Source organism: Syngnathus scovelli, chromosome 3, assembly GCF_024217435.2.
Source record: "Syngnathus scovelli strain Florida chromosome 3, RoL_Ssco_1.2, whole genome shotgun sequence".
NCBI lineage: Eukaryota > Metazoa > Chordata > Actinopteri > Syngnathiformes > Syngnathidae > Syngnathus > Syngnathus scovelli.
Window position 1 is genome coordinate 18,512,163 of NC_090849.1, and position 20,174 is coordinate 18,532,336.

At 42.7% G+C, this 20,174-nt stretch overlaps 1 protein-coding gene across 4 annotated transcripts in view; it reads right to left on the bottom strand.

The window, feature by feature from the left end:
* pde4d (phosphodiesterase 4D, cAMP-specific) overlaps positions 1–20,174 on the bottom strand; it is a 119,628-nt gene that overhangs the window by 27,648 nt on the left and 71,806 nt on the right. The window contains exon 1 of one of the 4 annotated variants that reach the window (XM_049763934.2): positions 10,907–11,528. The exons of 2 other annotated variants lie outside the window; for them this stretch is intronic. In XM_049763934.2, coding sequence (XP_049619891.1) covers positions 10,907–10,995 — 89 coding nt within the window. In that variant the 5' untranslated portion in view covers positions 10,996–11,528. Of the gene's footprint in view, positions 1–207; positions 1,442–10,906; positions 11,529–20,174 lie in introns of those variants that run through there. One more of the 4 variants, XM_049763935.2, reaches the window with a different exon arrangement.

The window sequence follows — 20,174 nt, forward strand, 5'->3', positions numbered from 1 at the left end:
CAGGGGATATAAAACTCCCCCCACACACACAACACAGATATATACAACGTTGAGTAAACAGTGGTAAACTACAGCAGGTGGAAGAACTCAGCGGTCATAAGCATGCACACAAAGCAAGCCGTTCAAGTTCAGGCTGAGTTTCTGGCTCTCAAAGCAAGCACACAACTTTTTGGACTCAATTTAGCCAAGCCCCTCTGCCTTGCATACCCTCTCCTGCCGCGAGGTTTGATGTCGATGGGCTTGTTGGTGGCGTAGGGCGAGCCGTTGGAGCAGGCGTGGCGGTAGCGCGCTATCCTCTCCAGAGACAGGTACTCGGAGTTGACCGGCAAACTCATCTCGACCAGGGACGGGGGTTCATGGGACCGGGAAAGGGGGGGCTATTTGAAATCCAACAGAGCCCACTTGGTACCACCGAGGCTTCAGCGTCCAGTGTTAGTGAAAAGGAGAAGAGCCGAGTGTCGAGAGCGAGGGAAGCGGTGGGTGTGACTTGGAGTAAAAAGATGATAGAGGGAGAGAGAGCGAGGGATGCAATAGGAGGGGGGCAAAGTGCAAATGCAGAGCAAACTAATTTATCATATCTGTCGGCTCATAATCAAGTATGCTTTCTAGTAATGCTGGAGACTGGCTGCATGAGCACACTTTCAAAGTCACTTTGCTCATAAATTACATTCATGTGCAAAAACTGTTTGGACAGTTAATAGCTGAGTGGACCTTATTACTGGAAGCTGATGTTTTGAATGAACATAAACTCTTTTTCTTTTGTTCACATTTTTTATTCAAAAGAAATACAACAAATGCATTTCTGTATGCTGTAATATGTTCAAAGTGACCTGATGTTGAGAAAAAAACAAGTAATGAAGTGACGGAAAAATGAGAATAAACTATTTTTTTGTCGATGTTTGTTGTAATTATTTGAAAATGACATCACAGTTGCTCGGGCTCAGGTAAGGACCAATCATGGCTTACCTGTGTGCTGGGTTTGGTCATGTGACATTTGCAAGCGGAGCCGTGACTCGTCTTTGCCTGAGGTCTGAGTAACTGTCATGTCATTTTTAGCAGCAAGTGGAAAAAATTGTCAACCCTGAGATGGATAAAACTGCTTGATTCTGCTATTTAATTCTTACTCAACACACACAATATAAATCAGAATGCCGTATTTAAACAACTACAAACTAATAATGACAATCATAAATGATGTATTATTCTTTTCCCCCTTTAAACTTAAAAATGATTCCGGAACTGCCAGACATTAGCCAACATAAATCTTTCCTTGTCAGACTGTGACCATGGACACAAGATAAGTTTATATGAGGACACAAAAGCCTACCACCCACACCCATTCAACTCCTGTAACTGACAATTTCCACCAGTAGGAGGGAGTAGCACATCACAAAGGCGGACACGAGTCAACAGACACACAAAAAACCTCACCGGAATTATTTGGTATTTGGACTTTTCAAATAAATGCTCTGAATGACAATATTTGATGTCAGCTGTCTATAAAAATAAAACATTCATTCATTTTACTCGGATAAATAGTAGCATTTAGAGACACTCCATGCCCAAGAATTATGTTTTAATTTAAATTCAAGATTATAAACACACACACACACACACGCATACACACCGTATTTCTCAGCGGTGTTCTTGTTGCTACGCCACTCTGTCAGACTCACACAGCGTGTGACAACAAATCGTGTGCGTGTGTGCATGACAATGCCATCACACCGGTGGGCCCTGTGACATCCGCGTACGCACACACTACCCATGTAGTGATTTAGTCGAGTGTGTCGGGGCAGGTGACACGCACGCTCCAGTGCAGAGACAAGCATCTCCTGTGCCTCCTCACACAACAAGCAAACTGTATGCTTTGCACACCCTGTCAGCGCAGCAAATGACAACACGACTGCCGTCACTCGGTATCCCGCCTTCCCTGACGCACGCTGCTATGTAACCAAAGGTGACATAAGTACTCTATATTTAATCACCATATGGCTCTCATTAAAAGTTTTTATGAAAGATCATCTGAACAAAAGAATTGTTGAAAACACCAAATTTGTGGTCTTTATTTGAAGGTGCTTTTGACATGGGATATATGTTGTCATTATGATGTCATCGGCCATCAAATTACAGCCTGTAAAATCGATGCCGCCCTCTGAATTGGGATAGAGCTATGCTATTTTGAGCCAAGTCTGTTGTGTTGGTGGAACGTGCCACAAGCAGCTGCAGGCCCATCCTAATGCCATTGAGTCAGAACATTGCCCTCTAAAGTGGTCTTTCATTGCCACAATGGTATAGTACCCAGCGGCTGTTAATTTGTCCTTCTCTCGCAAGCTTCCTTGGCATATTGTAGGAATGATCTGTTCTATGTAGAGATACAGCAAATTCACTGGCGTGTGAAACCCTGCATAAATCTAACAATCGAAATTCAGCAGTATGAGCACTTTGTTCAGATTTGAGTGCAAACCTCACATTTAACGAGTAAATTGGATACTTTGACTGACTGACATTGTAAGAGTTTGGTGGGTTGACAAATACTGAACACTGCAGCCAAGTCAGTGCATTACGTACTTTGTGGTATTGTTTCTCGAAAGATAACACAAGGCGTGAGTGACAATCCGATTCGACAAAGAGGTGGGGATGAGCTATAGGGCCATCTATCTTACGCCACTGGCTGACACGTTCATACAGAAGGCACATACATCACAGTTAATTGAATTCTCCGCAACGGTGGGTAAACGGTTAAAAAAAAAAAAGAAAACATTCTCCGCAGCTCATGCTAAGGTGGCAGATTATCACCATGGCAACTGCACCTTGGCCACGGGAAAGCAGGTTGACAAAGACTGACTATTCATCTTACGATGTGTGTGTATGTGTGTGTGTGAATGAGTGAGTAAAGTTATTGTGAGGAAGATTCGGCATTGGCGTGGCCAAGAGGCAAGTCCAACAGAGCGTCTCTCGACCAATGACGCGTCTCACATCATCTTGCACCTCCTGCCTACCTTTCGCCGTGGCCGGCGAGTCATGTTTACGATGCGGTTGCCTTGGAGACAAGGGGACAGGCAACCAACCAGCATGTCGTTGCTAAGGATAAGAAATGATGACAAAATAGAGGATGACGAGAGTCGACGTGATGTACACGCAACACAATGGGAGGTGATCTCAAAAGAACATTTGCAAGATTCTATCACAATAAGGCCACATACAATGACAAATAAAAGAGTCTGACTGATTATTTACTCAACTGCACATTTCTTTTGTGCAAACATTTTAAGCACACATTTTTTTCTTTTTGCGTTGGGTTTTCATTTAATCTGGAAAAAAAAGGCACTAGCGATATTCCACTCTGTCTGACTCATTAACTTGCACTGCTAATTGCCTTGCCAGCGTTCCAGTGATGGCGCGACAACAATGGCTTTCAATTCCATTGATTATGGACACAAAGATGGTCACCGCGGGAGTGCTGTCAAATCCTTGCAGGATCTGTCGTTGGCGCACAATAACTGTGAAACTGGCTTCCTCTCTTGAGACGTGCTAAATTGATGGAAAGATGAATGGATGTGGGGAGCCTCTTAAACCTTACGCATGGCCGCACACATGCAAGCATAGCACTCAAGATGCAGTACACCGCAAGCACATGGGGCAGCTAATAGGTTTAACCTGGCAGTGGGCCCGCTGATGTCAGAGTAATCCCTCATTAAAGCCCTGATGACATCACTACTACGCGAGTGAGAGTGTTTGAGCGAAAGCTGAGGCCACATGCTCTTGGACAACCTTTGTGCGTATGCGTGTCTGTGTGTGTTCTCTCTGTTTGCCTGACAAAATCTTCGCCGTCCGTCCTACCTTTATTGTGTGGACATTTCTCTTTGTGTGAACATTTTGGACAGTCCACAAGAGAAACCCCTTTAGACTGTGAGCATGTTTGTGCGTGTGTGAGGGGACAGCCTGTCATTGTGTGCCAACACAGACCAGGTAATCCAGGATATTCCCCAACACACACGCACACATGCTTAGTACGCTGCAGGGTCTTTGTAAGTGTGTGTGTGCGTGTGTGTGTGACTACACAACGTGGACATGTGCAGTTTATATCAGCACATTATCACTAACAAGAACATAGGGTTCCACATGGGTTGTAGAGGACCATCAAAAAAAGCAATTACAAGCAAATTAAACTAGTTTATTGCTAAAACCACTGTGGAAATTAATTAACAGTGTAAAACTTTGACAGTTGTGCTTTTTGGTGAGGTCACAAATATTTCCAAAACCTTTCATTGTACGGAAATATAATCATATAAATAGCCTATAGACAGAAGTGGTAATCTGGACAGTTGCAGAAGTAACATTGATGGACAACTCCATCTGTTTCGCGGTTCCTTTGGCTATTTTGCAACATTTATTCAGAGTAATGTGGGCCTGTAGGAGCCAAAAAGAATCAAACCTCGACAGATGTAATGCGGGGCATGACTCTTGATCATTATTAAAATGTTCAAGTGTTATTATGGTTAAAGTCTCACTGTTTTTTTAGGTTATCTATAGAGCATAGCCCATTTCTGCTTTTTCCGCTGTAGAAATGGAACTCCGTTTTAAAACGAAGACACCTGTATGAAGAGAAGTGAAACGCCACTTTGGTTGTGCTATTGAGAATCTGGCTCAAATTTTCTGGAAAAATAAACCACAACTACAACATTGCGACAGTCCCCAGAGTCCCTTAATCAAAAACAAATAAAGGCACATATACAACAACAATAATAGAAGGAATAAAAATCCTGCGGCGGAAATGAAATGTCAGTGTGAAATGTGCAAGTCCTAAATAACGACTGACTTTACACGCCAACAATGTCGAGTCTGTGCTACCACATGGATGAATAATGTTCAGCAACAGTTAGGATTGTGCAAGTGGGAGTGTGTTTCCTCCAAGGAAGCCATTGCATTCATCGTGTGCCAGAACACACGCACGCACGGTACAGTGCTGGCTAAACATTACTTCTAAATGTTTGCACAAATGAGAATATTTAGGGTGGAAGAAGTGAGCCAGAGAAAGAACATGTAGACGTTTTCAAGTCTGTCATTATGACCCGATCCAAGCAGGTACAAGGGGGGACTCCCTCTCTAAGCCCGTCTAAGCCGTTGATTACAGCCAGCCATAAACACCATCGTCATCCTAATCGTCGGCGTCATACAGCTTCGCTGCTAAAGAGGGCGATTCCCGGAACGCGTGTCAGGCACCGCCTCCGGACGCCACTGACCACGAGGGACGCGATTGCACCACTGCAGCTGGCCATGTGCTAAGTGCTTATTACCTCCTCCAAGGGCGTGAGGTTCCCAAAGACTGTGTTTGTTGGTAGGATTACTCTAAAAGAGAATTATGGAAAAGTTTTTTTCCCCATTACTTTTGTTGCCGTTCTTTTTTTTTGATGAATGTTACAGTGGATACGCATATATTATACAATCAGGATGGGAAAAGTAAACCCCACAGGCTCTGCTCTTAATCCAGCCCAATGATCTCATATTCATACATCTGTTGCATTCATTAGAACACATTTGAATGAAATTGGGTAACTGAAATCCATTTGTTTTATTCATTCAGTCATTAAATGATATTTTTATTTTTATCGTAAGTGAAATGCACAACATTGCGAAAACATTAAATGGATTTTATTTTTTAACTAACTGTCAAATATTTGTTATTAAAAAGTTAAATTATTTGACATTTATTCCTTCAATTTATTACCCTTTTAATTTATATTATAAATGATCGTGTTGTGAATTTATTTGATCAAAATAATATTAAAATAATTCAAAATAATCAAAAATGAGAATGAACTATTTTATTTTTACAATAAACAGCCTTCCTGTTTGAAGAAGCTACTCCCAGGTTGTTTGCTCTCCTCAGGTTCAAACTATTAATACATAAAGGCAATTATTGTGATTTTGTTGTGGAGGTGGTGGCGCTCAAGTAGTCAAGGTTCCTCGCTGTTCACAGCGGGGCTTGTGGTCCTTTATTATATGTGGATAGTACTGATCCAGCTTGGGTTAGGTTCCAACTGTGATAAAGGTTATTACGTCCAAGAGTAGCCCTCCGAGAACAGGATATCTTTATTATTATTATCAGATGATTTCCTTCAAACGCAACTGCAACACTCAATCCACATTGTTTTGTTTCATTGCCATTTATTAGCAGCAGCGGCACTATTGAAGTAGACGTCTTCTTTGTTCATGCAGGAAGGACCGTGCTTGATAGCATCTCTGGTCTAGCCTCAGGTTTTGTTTGTGTCAAAGGCTGACGTACATGGCCGCACAGTGGCACTCTGATTCACCGCACATACGTATTACGTTTCACAGAATCAGTTTATGAGGAAACTACAAAGGCTTGTCTAATCTGAGTTTGGGAATGTGGCTAGGCAGAGGATTAGTCTCCGTGGCTAGCTGTTAACTAGTTTCAAGAGATTCATGATCTACCTTTGAGAGGTTTAATTTTTGTGCCACTTTAAATTAAAATTCTGGCTCAGGTTGTTCCCATGGCAGTGAACATTATAATTATTATTACTAACAAACAAACATAACTTATTTCCTGAAGGCTACATTTAATAAATTAAAGACAGGATGTGACTCGATTAAACAATATTATGTTGCATTGGATTCTGCCACTTAGTTTGTAACAACCTTCTTAGAAGATCTTAAGCCCGTATCTTATTTGACTGGAAGTGCATGTAGCAAATGTTAGTATTTTGGGTTGCAAACGATTGCAAACAGTTTTTGAACATGTTCTTATTAGTTGTACGCTATTGGAAACCACAATAAGAAACACGTTGTTGAATTAATGCCTTTGAGACAGAAACCTGGGCACGAAATTTCTATCGATATCTGTCAACATTATCCTGTTATATGAAACAAAACACATTTCAAAGCCCCCTCCCAAATCAATCAGTTATTCCCAGTCAGCCAGTCGCCATTGAGTCAAAACTGCGGCGATGTTCCTAATTTTCAACAGCTCACAAAGACATATGTCATGACCGCCAGCTTGTGGTCTGTCTTTCCTATTGATCTGTCCGTCTTCACCCCCTATGTGGGAGAGATGAATGCCAGATTGAGCGACCCCGTGCAGCAGCTGCTGTGTGGAAAGCACGACCTGATAAATCAAATTGAAAAAGAAATGGATATTTACAATTGATGTGATCTCAAAGCTACCACGGGGCCTCGGGGAGCCTCTTCTGGTGTCATGTAGCCATACCTGAACCTTGCTATCAAAGACAAATATTGTGTGTCGAAAGGCTCGCATTTTTATTGGTCATGGTCCAACTTTATTTGCGCAAATCTATTTCTGTAAGACCTCAGGGCTTGTTTGGGGCTCCAGATGACCATTTTGTGTCATTCCGGAGACTTTATTCAACTGACCAGTGACAACCCGATTCACTGCGATGCCCAAAGAGATTTTCGGCCAGTTGTAAGCACAAAAGGAGACATATTAAGACACTTTATCACAAAATGAAAGAGATCCCAAGAGTCCTAATAAAATGTGTGACATTTCTTGGATAAAATGCCTCATGGATGCAAAATTGCAGGACATTGCACATACTGAATGTGAGCATCACTTTGAGCTTTGGATGATGTCATGTAGAGGCGCGTTACACTTGTGACTATTATGATGTAATTATTTTTTTTTGCGTTCATGGGAGGTGATACGATAACACTCATATCCTGATAATGTTCAAATTCAACAATCCTGCAGATCTGCAGAAGAGCAACAATGTATGAAGGAGAATGTGGATAACTCAAACAAGCACAATAGTGGGGAGAAAAAAAAGGAATATTTTGGACATGGCGAGCCTCAAAGAAAAATACACACAATTAAGTAAATACTGTTTCTGGTCAAGCAAATGGTTGCTTCCTCCAAAAAAAAAAAAAAGAAAAGAAAACAGGAGTTGAAACAAGGAGGTCTTTGTGGGCAAGAACTAACATTCCACGTTAGCGCCCATGCACACGAAAGCGAGACAAATCGGTGAGAAACATGTCTGTTCTGCTTCAAGTCAGTTTATAATCAAGTTACCGCTGCACCGCGCACCTCATGGGACACATCAGTGTTCTCACACACTACATAAAATATTCTCTAGGTTTTGATTTTAAAGACAGTTGTTAGCGGAGGTCATCTCCCAAACGTGTATCTTTTGTTATTTTTTTCAAATTCAAATAATCCGTAAACCATTTATTTTTAAGGGGCAATGTAAAATGAGTATTAGATGATATTGAAATTGTGTGGTTTATTTTGGATATAAACCATTAATATAGGCATTTTTTAGCTATGTATCTTCAATTTATAATACCAAATCTGCTCGGCCAATGAGTCAACTGCATGACATTGACCTGGTACAAATATTAAACCCGCTATATATTAAAACTTTGTCCACCAAGTGTGTGTTTGTGTGTTTTCCTCTCCACCACATCACATTTCTGATGCAGGAAAAAGGTACGACGTGTTGAGCTGCTTGGCCTCACCGTGGGGAGAGTGTGGAGAACCTAATGAGTGCCAGCGCACCGGCATCACACAAACGAGTAGGAAGGCAAGATTGATGCTGCAGTTGAGCAGCACACATACACACACACACAGCGCTGGTAGGGGTCCTTGGCATACTCTGCAAACAGTGAGTGATGTGTTTGTGTCACCACAAGTGACAGCAGGTCTCTGCTCTCTCCAAAGTACAAAAAAAAAAAAAAAAGCCCATTTCAAAAGCAAAGCAACTGGCAGAGAAAGAAAGTCATCTAAAGTTTGCCTGAGTGCAAGTGCAATCAATGACACAGGGCAATGGCAGACAAGAGCGAGATAACAAGTGTCTCATTGTAAGAGGAGCGCCTCGGGCTAATGCGGAAGAGGTAGACAGGAGGGTGTCGAGGCACAGGAATGAAAATTGACCATCAACCAGTAAAACATTGGTAAAAAAAAAAAAAAAAACGTACTTTCCGTCATCCGTAACTGGTCGAACAGGAAGAAAAAATAGCTCCACTCCTCAGGACAGACGTCAGGGTTCCATTTTTCAATGCTTTTAAAGCAGTGCTGAAGGCAACCACATCAATCACTGGTTTGATGGGGAAAGTGTGACCTCAGAACGCATCACATTGGACTGATGGAGAGTTTAGCAATTACTTGCGTGAAATTGTTGTTGGGTATAAAAAATGTGTGGGATTTTACACTAAATGTCCCAAGTCATATCTCATCATAGCATTCTACACCTAGCACAGACAGAAGAGGAACGGCTCTGTTATCGAGGTGTAATGAATTATACATGCCCCCCCCTGATATCTGCTTTGGCTATGCAACTACACACACACACATGCACGCACACACACTAACAACAATAGGTCAGTACGGAAAAGATTTCACCATATTAAAAACTATTGCCCTGACGTGTTTGCAAGCACACGTTTCGTGAGAGGAACAAGGATGTTTGAGCGTGTTGAAAGCAATCCTGAAGGGTTATTTGACGGCACCTTCCTGTCTATAAAGCCCGCCCTCTTCCGTGGATGACAGTGCTGTAAAATAAAGATACTACACTGACGTCTTCACGTACGTCAATGTCTGTTTCCGCCGCTGCTGCAGTTCAACTTGCGTGTCTTGAGTGAAAAACTCCCTGAACCTTAACGTGACAATAAACAGATAAAAGTTTCTGTAAAACTGCAGAGTGAGACGCACTAAAACAGAAGGGAGGAAAGGTCATTTCGAGTCAGCAATATTCCTAAATAGGTAGTAGAATCAGAAACACCATATAAAAGTTGGCATCGTAGACAACATGTTGAGTGGGAGGACACATTTCCCATCTTTGTTGAGAATATCAGAATCCTCCTTAAAAGTCAACCCAAGAATTTCCCAATGGAATCAGTATCGTATTTTTGAACGGTATTTTTCAATCGACATCGGAATGGAAATGCCCAACATGGCGCCCCCTTTAGGTTGATGAATTTTGTTTAACTCTTACTGCACAAATGTAATATAAAGAATACCAGATTTTTACTGTTGCTTACACACTGTATTCTTAAAAAAAAAGAAATCCTCCTTCCGCTTTAACTGTCCGAGCTTTCTGCCTTTGTTCCTCATGGCTGTTGTGTATAAATGTCTCCAACATGTTGCCTTGGCAATTTTCCTGAGCTACCTGTAAACGCTGATACTGCCATTTTTTTTTTTTTTTTCAAAATGGCACCAACCTGGGAATGGGACGAAATTGACAGAGACATTTTCCTACTTAGGAGGAATATAATATCAGAGGCGTTTTTTTACATAGCTTGTAAAAACTCCATTGTCCCCTATGAACAGCATTGAGTCAGAATTGGGATGGTGAAATCAAGGAATTTTCTGGTTTCAGTGGTAATATGGAATGAGTCAATAAATAGCCCCCGCAGAACCAACCAATCATAATTAGCATCAGAAGTAATTGTCTTCAACTCTGACTTTTCTCAACTTGCAGACACAACAGAAAAACTACTTCAAATGATGCAAAGATAAACTTGGGTCCATTTACTGGCCGCAGAACGGAACCAATTTGCCTTCACGAAACAGCATTGATATCACAAATCGTCCCTATGCACCTCCTCTCATTTTCAAGCGTATATGGCACACCTGCAGTATTCCCAAAAGACAAGCCCTTTAGCCTCATTGGGATGACTAACAACCAGACAGCAGGAGAAAGAGCCAGCAACCCAGCAAGTCATTTATCAAGTTTTTTTCCCCCCCTTGGCTCGTTTGGCTGTTGAAAAGCAGCAAACATCAACTTGTTGCACTTATTTTTTTCTCCCTCCTTGTTTACGTTTGTTGCAGAAGAAAAATAACAGGAAATCTGTGGCCTATTTTACAATATGTTTCCTGGCCTGAGATTGCAAGGGGTTGGAAGGGCAGCAGGACTTATTTGTTGAAACTCACCATATCCAGGAGTGTCTTCTAAAGGGAAAGTGGCTAAGGTGCTTCATGGTTCTGTCACTGGAGACACCTGGACACAGTCCGGGCTTCATGCTCAGGCTGACTCAGCTCTTTTCTCACTCGGATTTCAGTTAGTCTATCCACCGGTGTGGTGTCCCATGCTGCAGTGGTATACCAAACGAGTCCAGCAGACAGCCATAAATATAAGTCTTTGGTTGCAATTAAAAAAAGCACTTAAAAATAAAGTAGCACCTTCAAATTCATGAAAAAAAAAGCTGCTATAAAAATGCAGATAAAATCCCAGTGTCCAAACTGCAGCGTATGGACTCCCAGCAGTGCGGCCACCCACGCCGAGCCCTCTGGGCCGACGCCACCGCCGCTCCTTTTTTCCTCGGTATTCTTCCGGCAAAGGTCTGGAAATGACTGCCCTGCATCCACATGGTGAGCCGGCTTCAGGGAGTCATTCCTCCGGAGAACAGCTGACGGGGGGCAGCGGCGGTAGGAGGAGGAGGAGGCGGAGGAGGAGTGGCGTTAGCGTGACCGAGCATGTTGCAAAGCGCTCTGCTTTGTCTCGCTTACTTTCTCAACATCCCGCAGAGGAACGTAAAGAAATAGGAAGGGAGAGAGAGAGAGAGAGAGAGAGAGAGAGGGAGGAGGGAAAAAAACAACAACAATGAACCATCTGAGCCTATCGCTGCTTCCCTCCTCCTCCTCCTCCCCGTGTGGGATGTCCTGATCGTGCGTAAGAGGTGTGCTTTCCCTCTCTCCACTTTGCTAAATTCTATTGATCCTCTTACCATTCCTGAGCGACGTGTCTACACATGCACTCAGCGGTAGTGTGTACTTAATGTGCACACACGTAAGTTGACACAAGTAATTCCGCCCACTTATATCCATCTGCCGCCGCACCTTTCTTTTCTTTGCGGAGTACGCCTTTGTTTGTCTGCCTACGTCATCGCAAGCGCCCAAGCAGAGCCGTATTGCTTTGCATTTGTGCGCGTGTGGGTGGAACGCAATAAAAACAAGCAGGGGCATTCTTGGAAAATTGTTTCACAGGATGTTAACTAGCCCCTAACTACTAACCAGAAACAGACATTCCTCTCTTACATCAGCACCTTGGAGCGTCAATTACGCATGAAACCATAAATGCTGGAAGGGGGCCACAATTTTTGCTACTGGAATGGGGGCGGGGGTGCACATAAGACCACATACTTCCTAACCAGATGTATGACAAAAATGTCATTTTAAATATGTGTCAAAATACAAGCACGAGTAAAATACATGTTTTTAATATTTTTCATTGTTCATAATACATTACTCAATGCATGTTTACTACCCTAACCCAAAAAGGAAGCTTTGAAGCAAACAACAAAATAACCACATACTGCGTTTTTTTTTCTTGGTGCAAAGGGTTCTCTTACTTAAAAAATATAATTTAAGGGCAGGACAAACCTCCTGAATAGCAAACTGACTCATTTTGTGCATCTCAAAATGCATAGCATTCCAAATTTGCAAAATGTTACGTCTTAAGCGTATCTCAGCCATATTTGCCATCTAGTGGTAAATGGTGAAATTGCAACTTAATACTACAGTCAACTTCTGCATATTGGCATAGTCAGTTTAGATTTGGGGTATTTTGCATTTTTCAGGGGTTTTAATAGGAAATGCCCAAAAGTTAAAATGCATTGTGTTTCCTTTTCATTCAATGCAAACCACAAAAAAGCAACACTCATTCCTTCATTTTCAACACTATGGTCGACATTTTTAACAGGATGCCTTTCAAGCTGTGTCTCATAATGATTGGATTTAAAACCAATTCTACAGGCAAGTCAGTTCTCTATGAATTAGTGTTTCACCATGGTACAAAATCCTGCAGCATTCTCGTGAGAACAAGCTCGAACCTATTTAGAGTGTGAAAGAGGGTCATACGTCACGATGTCATTCATAAGCACTGAGGTGTGAAGATAATAATGACACCCCCCCCCCCCCCCCCAACTGCGTGATTGACACTGATTGCAGAAAGCATGCGTATTTGCGTTCATGCATGCGTTTAGGAATTTGGTTGGGTATAGGGGAGTGGTTTGCGAGGAAGTTATGAGTGAGCACACTAAGTGTGTGTGTTGTGCAAGTCATAGCAGTGGCGCGACTCCAGTTGCTTGCGGTCTGAAAAACAGGATCCAACGCTGCTTCTTGCACACTTCCTGCCCGACACGCACGTCAGCAGCCTCTCAAACGCTGCCAGGAGTCCAAACCGCCTCGCCGCCTGTGTCGACTTGCACCTCTGGGCTACGCGGGTTGGGTGGGGCAGCTGATGACGGGCGGGGAATCCGCTTGTGGCCAACGTCGAGACCGAGATGCGGTCCCGCAGGGAGACTGTGGCTGGTTTGTGCACGCAAGCAGGATGACTAGTGTCGTAAAAGCGGCGACAGGGAAAACGTTTTCATTTAAGAGGCTTCAAAGGACAATCACAAAACTAACAAGACCTCTTCCAAGTCTTGGCTTAAGTAGAAAAAAATTGCAGGGTGCCATATTTGTGTTTATATCTCCCTCCATTCATGTTAATGGTGCGCCATTTACGTCATGGCGGCACAGTTAGCAAAAATAGACAAATAATTGTAGAAATGCCTCCAGCAGTTTGCAACAACTGAATGTACAAATAAACTGGAATGAAAGTTAACAACTTTGTTGTGTCTATGAATTGAATTACACTCAACACTTGATTCAATCCATTAATCTGACATGACTATAGAATTTCCAGTCTTGCAATTTATTCTTTATTCTTCTCTGACATTTTTTTAGATTTGATTGTTTTAGTGGTGATAGTTATGGACACTGTTTGTCCCTGTATGCCTCTGCTTGTCGTATTGCATAATCTTAGACGTTTCCCCGGCGGGCTCTTGGCCCCCGATCCACTCAACGCTGGTGAGTTGTCACGACTCATTCTGCCAGTCGACACAAATAGGAAGAGGAAGGGAGTAAAGGCTAAAACAAATATGCTAAAAGTGTGCAGATGTACACAAAGATGAGAGCAGGACTCAGACGAAAAGATGAGGTTTAGGAAAGGTACTTGAAGGGTCAATGACGACTTGTTTTGTAATATTTTCCCAGTCATTTTCAAATAACTATGTCCCTAGCAGGAGAACAATGGACAGTATCGTTCATCAGATAACGCCTGCATCCCATCGCATTGGTGAACCGGCACTGCCGTGTGACCCTGGGCGCCCTATGAAAAGAGGCGGGATTACACAGCCGAACAAGTCGGTATTGATTTCACGTTAGCAAAGAATTTAACCTCGTACGCTGTATCGCCACTTCCATCGATCACGGAGCGGAGACTTGACAGAATGACACCGCGACTGGTCATGTGACCGCTTTTGTAGCAGGTGAAATCCAATTAATTCAACAACACGGGTTGCCAGGTTTTACAACAGTCCCAGCGTACACAGTTAATAAAAACCTACATGTTGATAATGTTAATAAAAACACTTGAATACGCCAGATAAGATCCAAATGCAAAAGTGATGCTCCCAAAGGAGGTGAAAAAAGTGGAACCAGGTACCCACTTAGCTCCTTTGAGGAAGGTCGGCTGTCCGTCATTTGTAGGTGTGCTGCTGTGCAAAAAGCCCAGAGGCACCAGCCCTCCTTCTTGCCATTCACACAAGTGTATGCGATGGCATTTCAGCAAATGGTAACTCATTCCCCGTTGGAGGCAGATATTTGTAATCAGATCAGCATCGACTGGGGGTGGGGGTGGGGGGGGGGGGACTTTTGAGACGACAAGGAGGCTTCAAGGGCCATCTGAAGAATATAAAGAAGGATTAAGTGGCAAGAGAAGAAATTGCTCACTTGATAAGTAGGAGAATAGCCTCTACTCTCTCTTTGATTTTATGGCCTTTATGGCTTTTTTTTTTTTTTTTATTCCAAAAAAGAAAATCAGCTTCAAAGAGCTGGCGGATTTTACAGATGGAGCACTTTTTAGTAACTCATAAAAGGAAAGGAAGCAGGAAGCTTTGGAAGTGTAGAGCTGACACTTTCACCTTGTCTACTTGTCAAATCACCACGAAGACAGCTAAGTGTTTGTATTTGGTCATGGTTCCATTTTACATTAGGGCCAGTTTGACGAGTTTGCAGGTTCTCAATTTGCATTTTTGGGTTTTCTCCGAGGGTTTTCTTCCTTCCACATTCGGAAAAACATCCATGTTCTGTCGATGGATGGGTGGGTGGGTGGGTGGATGGATGGATGGATGGATGGATGGATGGATGGATGGAAGGATGGATGGATGGATGGATGGATGGATGGATGGATGGATGGATGGATGGATGGATGGATGGATGGATGGATGGATGGATGGATGGAAATGCTACATATGGTTTTCAGCCAATAACAGAGGATAATTTCCAAAATAAAAGCGGAAATTGGCAAATTCGTGAATAGCAAATAGGCGGGGGATTGCCGACTGTTTATGTTGAGCATAAATGTACAACATGTCTACATGCTTCTCATTCACACAGCCACTGTTGCATGTGCACTTTATCCCAATTTCCCTGCCCATCAAGCAGTGCACCCCAGCACCTCCATTTCTCAGTTCCGTTTTTCAAGCCCTCCAAAAATAGACTCCTCCTGCATTGCACCAACGTTGTGTCACTGGTGCGGTCGAGACACTCGGGCTGACTTTTTTCCCCTTTGCGCCGACTGACTCGTGCTAGCCTTAATCACCAAGCTGCATGGACTGATCGTCAATGTGAGCGTGATTAGTAATTCCACAGGGGGACAGTACGGCCCACTAGTGACCCTGTGATACAGTAATTACCAGGAGCTAGGGGGGAAATTACATCCAGTCTTGATCTCAAAGAGAAACGATAAATTGAAATCAATTAGTTATCCTGTTGATATGGGACCCAAGAGGTGATGTTGATGGTACACATCACCCCGTACAACCCTGGAATGTGTATTTTTATTGCTCTATGATACTGGTAGAGCAGTCAGGAGACTACTCATGTTTAAGCGTCTGTGCAAAATTTTCGAATAGATATGACGTTATAGCTTACATAAGGTATGTTAGTACATTTGTTGGCTTGACTTCATTGGCTTTATTTTTCCTTCCTGTGCTTTAAATGCACTTGAGGATTAAAAACAGGAAGCGGAAAAAAAATCACAAACACGATGAATACTCATACTGATATTAGTATGGAGTATTCAGACCGAGACACATTCGAAGGAATTTTTAGGGCATTTTGTGCAAAAGAAATGAATCATGGCTTTTTGTGTCCTGTTTATATCCCCACTGCCTTAAATTCCGTTCAAGGGCATGAATTATGAAGGCGGAAAGAACAGCACACGGGAAGTGCGTTGTCAATGTACATGGGGGCGGACATGTGTGACATTAAACTGTTAAAGTAATTACAGGTTAGGTGGATCTTTGTGGGATATAAAATTATCTTCCAGGCAGAAAAAAAGCTACGTTTAATTTTCTGTCTACAAAGTGCGGAAGAAAAAATATAAGACTGAGAGGCACATTCACTTCTAAACCGATCCCTAAAATCATCCACGTTAGTGGTCTAGAATATTAGTGGACCGGCTTGTTTTTTTTCTCGGCTAGGTTATGTGGCAGTTCTGTTTTGTGCGTCACAGAAGTGCTGCGAAAAACTCTGCGACAAACTGCAAACTAGTTCAAATTGCAAAAGTCACCTACGATGTGAACCACTACACTCCAGACAATTCCGAGAGAAGACGAATGGTCGCTGAATCAAAATGGAGACTGCTGTTTAGTAGCCTCAAGTGATCTGCTTGGAAGTGTGCACTGGCCTGCCAAGGTGGTAAATTTGGTCGCAATTGAATTGGGACAAAACAGCGGTCAACAAACATTCAATTAGGAGAATAGGGCCATTGTAGATTAAATCTAAATGAATTAACTCTTGGAGTAAGACTCACAGAGCGGTCCGCTATCAGTATTGCTGTGGGCTTTTCTCTGTGCAGATGCGGCGGGCGGGGTGTTGTGGATTTTGTGTCTTGACAGGATGTGACAGAAGCGACTGAGGGGCACACAGCAGCGACCCGGCCACCCTTCTACGTGTGTGCGTGTGTTCATGCGTGCGTGCCTATACGGTCATGGCTCCTGTGACATTTAAAAGTCAAACTTTCACCTCCTTTTCATTCACACATCGTCTTTACCCAAATGAAGCTGGACTGTCAGTCCCCTGGGATCCCTGGCAGAATGGGATGACAAACGCATGCTAGCATGTTTGTGTGACCCCGGACACCACATTAACTATATACAGTAATGCTCAGCTTCTGAGCAATATATTTTTTCCATTGGATCTCATTAGACCGAATGCTAAATGAATGTTGTGACCGCTGAGTGTATGCTACATAATGCAAAGCACTTAAGAGTATGCACCTCCTGCGGCCACGTTAATATTTTAGTGGGAGCCTCATGCCCCCGGTGTGGAGCAGCACCAGGTCCCCGATGATGTCATCAGTTCAAGGCACAGACAAATAGCGAGCCTCCCCGCAGAGATCAACAGTGTCATGTTACGGCTATTATTGTTCGCCCAAGTAAAATGACCGAGCCAGCACCTGCGGCACCTAAGCTCTACTTTTATTCCAATTTTATCTACTGACTGATGGATTGATTCCATGTATGGTTTTGTGGACTTACTCAACTTTATTTAAAGACTATTTCAACAACAACAACAACAAAACACGATTAGAGCAAAGAAATACAAGAGCTCACGTTACATTAACATTTTGTAAACGGGAGGTCGAATGCTGCACAGTCAATGTATGAAGTTGTTCAAAAGGAGCATTGGTTTAAGAGAGCCACTGAAAGTGAACGAGGAGCGAGCATCGTTACGTAACGGCGAGGAGCGAGCGGCATGGGAGCAGGCAGAGGGGAGCTCCCGGGCTTCTCTGCAAGTCGCAGTATGACGCATTGCCCTGGCACACGTGCACACGCACACAAAACATGGGCACACACACACACACACACACACAGAAACTGCAGCACGCTTTCAGCCGAACTACTGCCAACCTTTCCTCGACACGACGAAATCAACGCCGCTGTGCTGCAACGGGTGTGACACATGATGGCCGTTCAAGCGATGAATTATTTAACACGTGTGCACCACGGTTATAGATTTACATCCATGTCTTATTTAACAAGTGGGGATTAGGGGAGTGGGTGGTCTGACTGCAGTGCGCTGGGGTTGAAGTCATCCTAGTGTGGAACCTTTATGGTGGAACGCCACAAAGGTCGTACAAAGTGAAAAATGTCAACAAAGTGTTGAGGGGAAATATGCTCAATGCAAATGATCTGGTAAGATAAGATGAAATATCTTAAATCAAGCAATGAAACGATGTCTTCCAGGAATACATGCAATTAAGATACTAAAATATGAATACATGAGAACTGTGGAGCTTCCGTTGAGATGAAGCTCTTCATTCATCACAAATACATTTAAGTCTCGATCATTTGTTTACACTTTTTTCCAGCAGCGTCTCCACACACTTTAAGAAATCCGTGTCGCCTTCGCAAGCTATTTTTACATTTGTAAGCTCACGCGCGCAGCAACCCTGAGACGAGGCGGATCGATTGATGAGCCATGTGACAAAAAAGCTGCATCGCTCCCCACCTGGAGCGCAGGCGTGGGCCGCGGGCAGAAGACAACGCGGCATGATCAATATCCCGCAAGTTAATGAGTCGTAACCTCAGAATCTGATTAGATAAACAGATTAGCAGCCAACCGCAACATAGCCGGCGGGCGGAAAAACACACACACCGCTGCTTAGGCGAGAGAGGCAACCCCTTGTTTTCATAATTCTGACTTGTGGTTTTTAAGGTTATGACCGTATTTCCTCAGTTAGTGGCCCAAACTCTAGTCAAAATAAATATTGCTCTCGAAATACTGCAGCTTATTATTTTTGTTGTTATTTTGTTTTAAATCGACAAATCGCATGAGTTGATGGTGTTGAAAATAAATAACCGCATATTGTGTATGGAAATATATCTGTGTAAACATTTTGACCGAGCTAAGACAATTGTACAATCACAACATTGCAGGGCTGGAGGAAAATAATAATTAAAACGTTCAGCCCTTCATAAATAATAATGATACATTTTACTATACCCATTAAGTGGTATAAAAAAAATCCTCTCCACCCATCTACATTTGAGACGATCAGTATGGTGTCAGTGAAGAACTACTGCCTACAGTTCTTGGTGATGCTGATATTTATTAATACGCCACCTTATGTAACGCTTTTTAAATCAATATTCAAAAGACTGAAGCATCCAAGTGAAGCAGATGACTGCATGCTTTACCTTTAGGGGCACCTCATGCTCACTTCAGCAACTTACCTATAAAAAGAAGAGAAGAAGGGAAGAAGGGTGGAATTGGAGAGAGAAATAAAGAGAGAGGTTAATCCATCCACTCCAGTCAAGTGTAATTTGTGCTGAAACAAGCATGGGAGCACATTTGAGATGACTGGAGCTAGCCCTTGACCCCCTCAGCGTAATGGACACCACGCACACACTTAGAGGGAGACTCTATCAATTCACTGCAGTGGTGAGAAAACATCTTTCTTTAGCTTCCTGCACTACGGCTTATTGATCGAGCCGAGCCGAGCCTTTTGCGTTCCTCTGCGCTCACCCGCCTTCGTTATCAGCATAGCTCGAATAAAAATAGAATGATATGTCTGCAATGGGAGAAAGTGTGTGTGTGTGTGTGTGTGTGGGGGGGGGGGATCGTGGACATGTATGATAATTTCAGATACTTCTCAAGTGTAATGACATCTATAAAAGAACAAGAACCAGTGGAACATTTCCCTGAGGGTTCGACAAATTTGCTTGAAAATTGCTGTGCAAAGGTTTTGGTTTCAGTCAGGCTCTTAAGTGTTGGCTCCGCACTTACAAGAGTCTGGTAGATATTAAACAATTATTCAATTTGTTTATTGCCACTCCCAGTCGAATATTACTTTGCAGTTAAACATAAAAAGAATCACAAATTGCGTTTATAACCAGTGTTAACTTGAAAGTCTGCTAGCTCAATGATAATACAGAATATAAAGATCCATAGATGGGCTAGAGAAACTAGCATCCATCGTACAGTAATTATTAATTTTTAAACAACGTACCGTTAAATTTTTTTTTATTTTTGGTATCAATGTCAATCAGATTAGTGTATTGATTTCTTAACACCAATACATAAACTCAAATTTTAGTAGAAAAGAAAACAAATCCTGGTTCCACTCTTCATTTAGCATTTTTTTTAT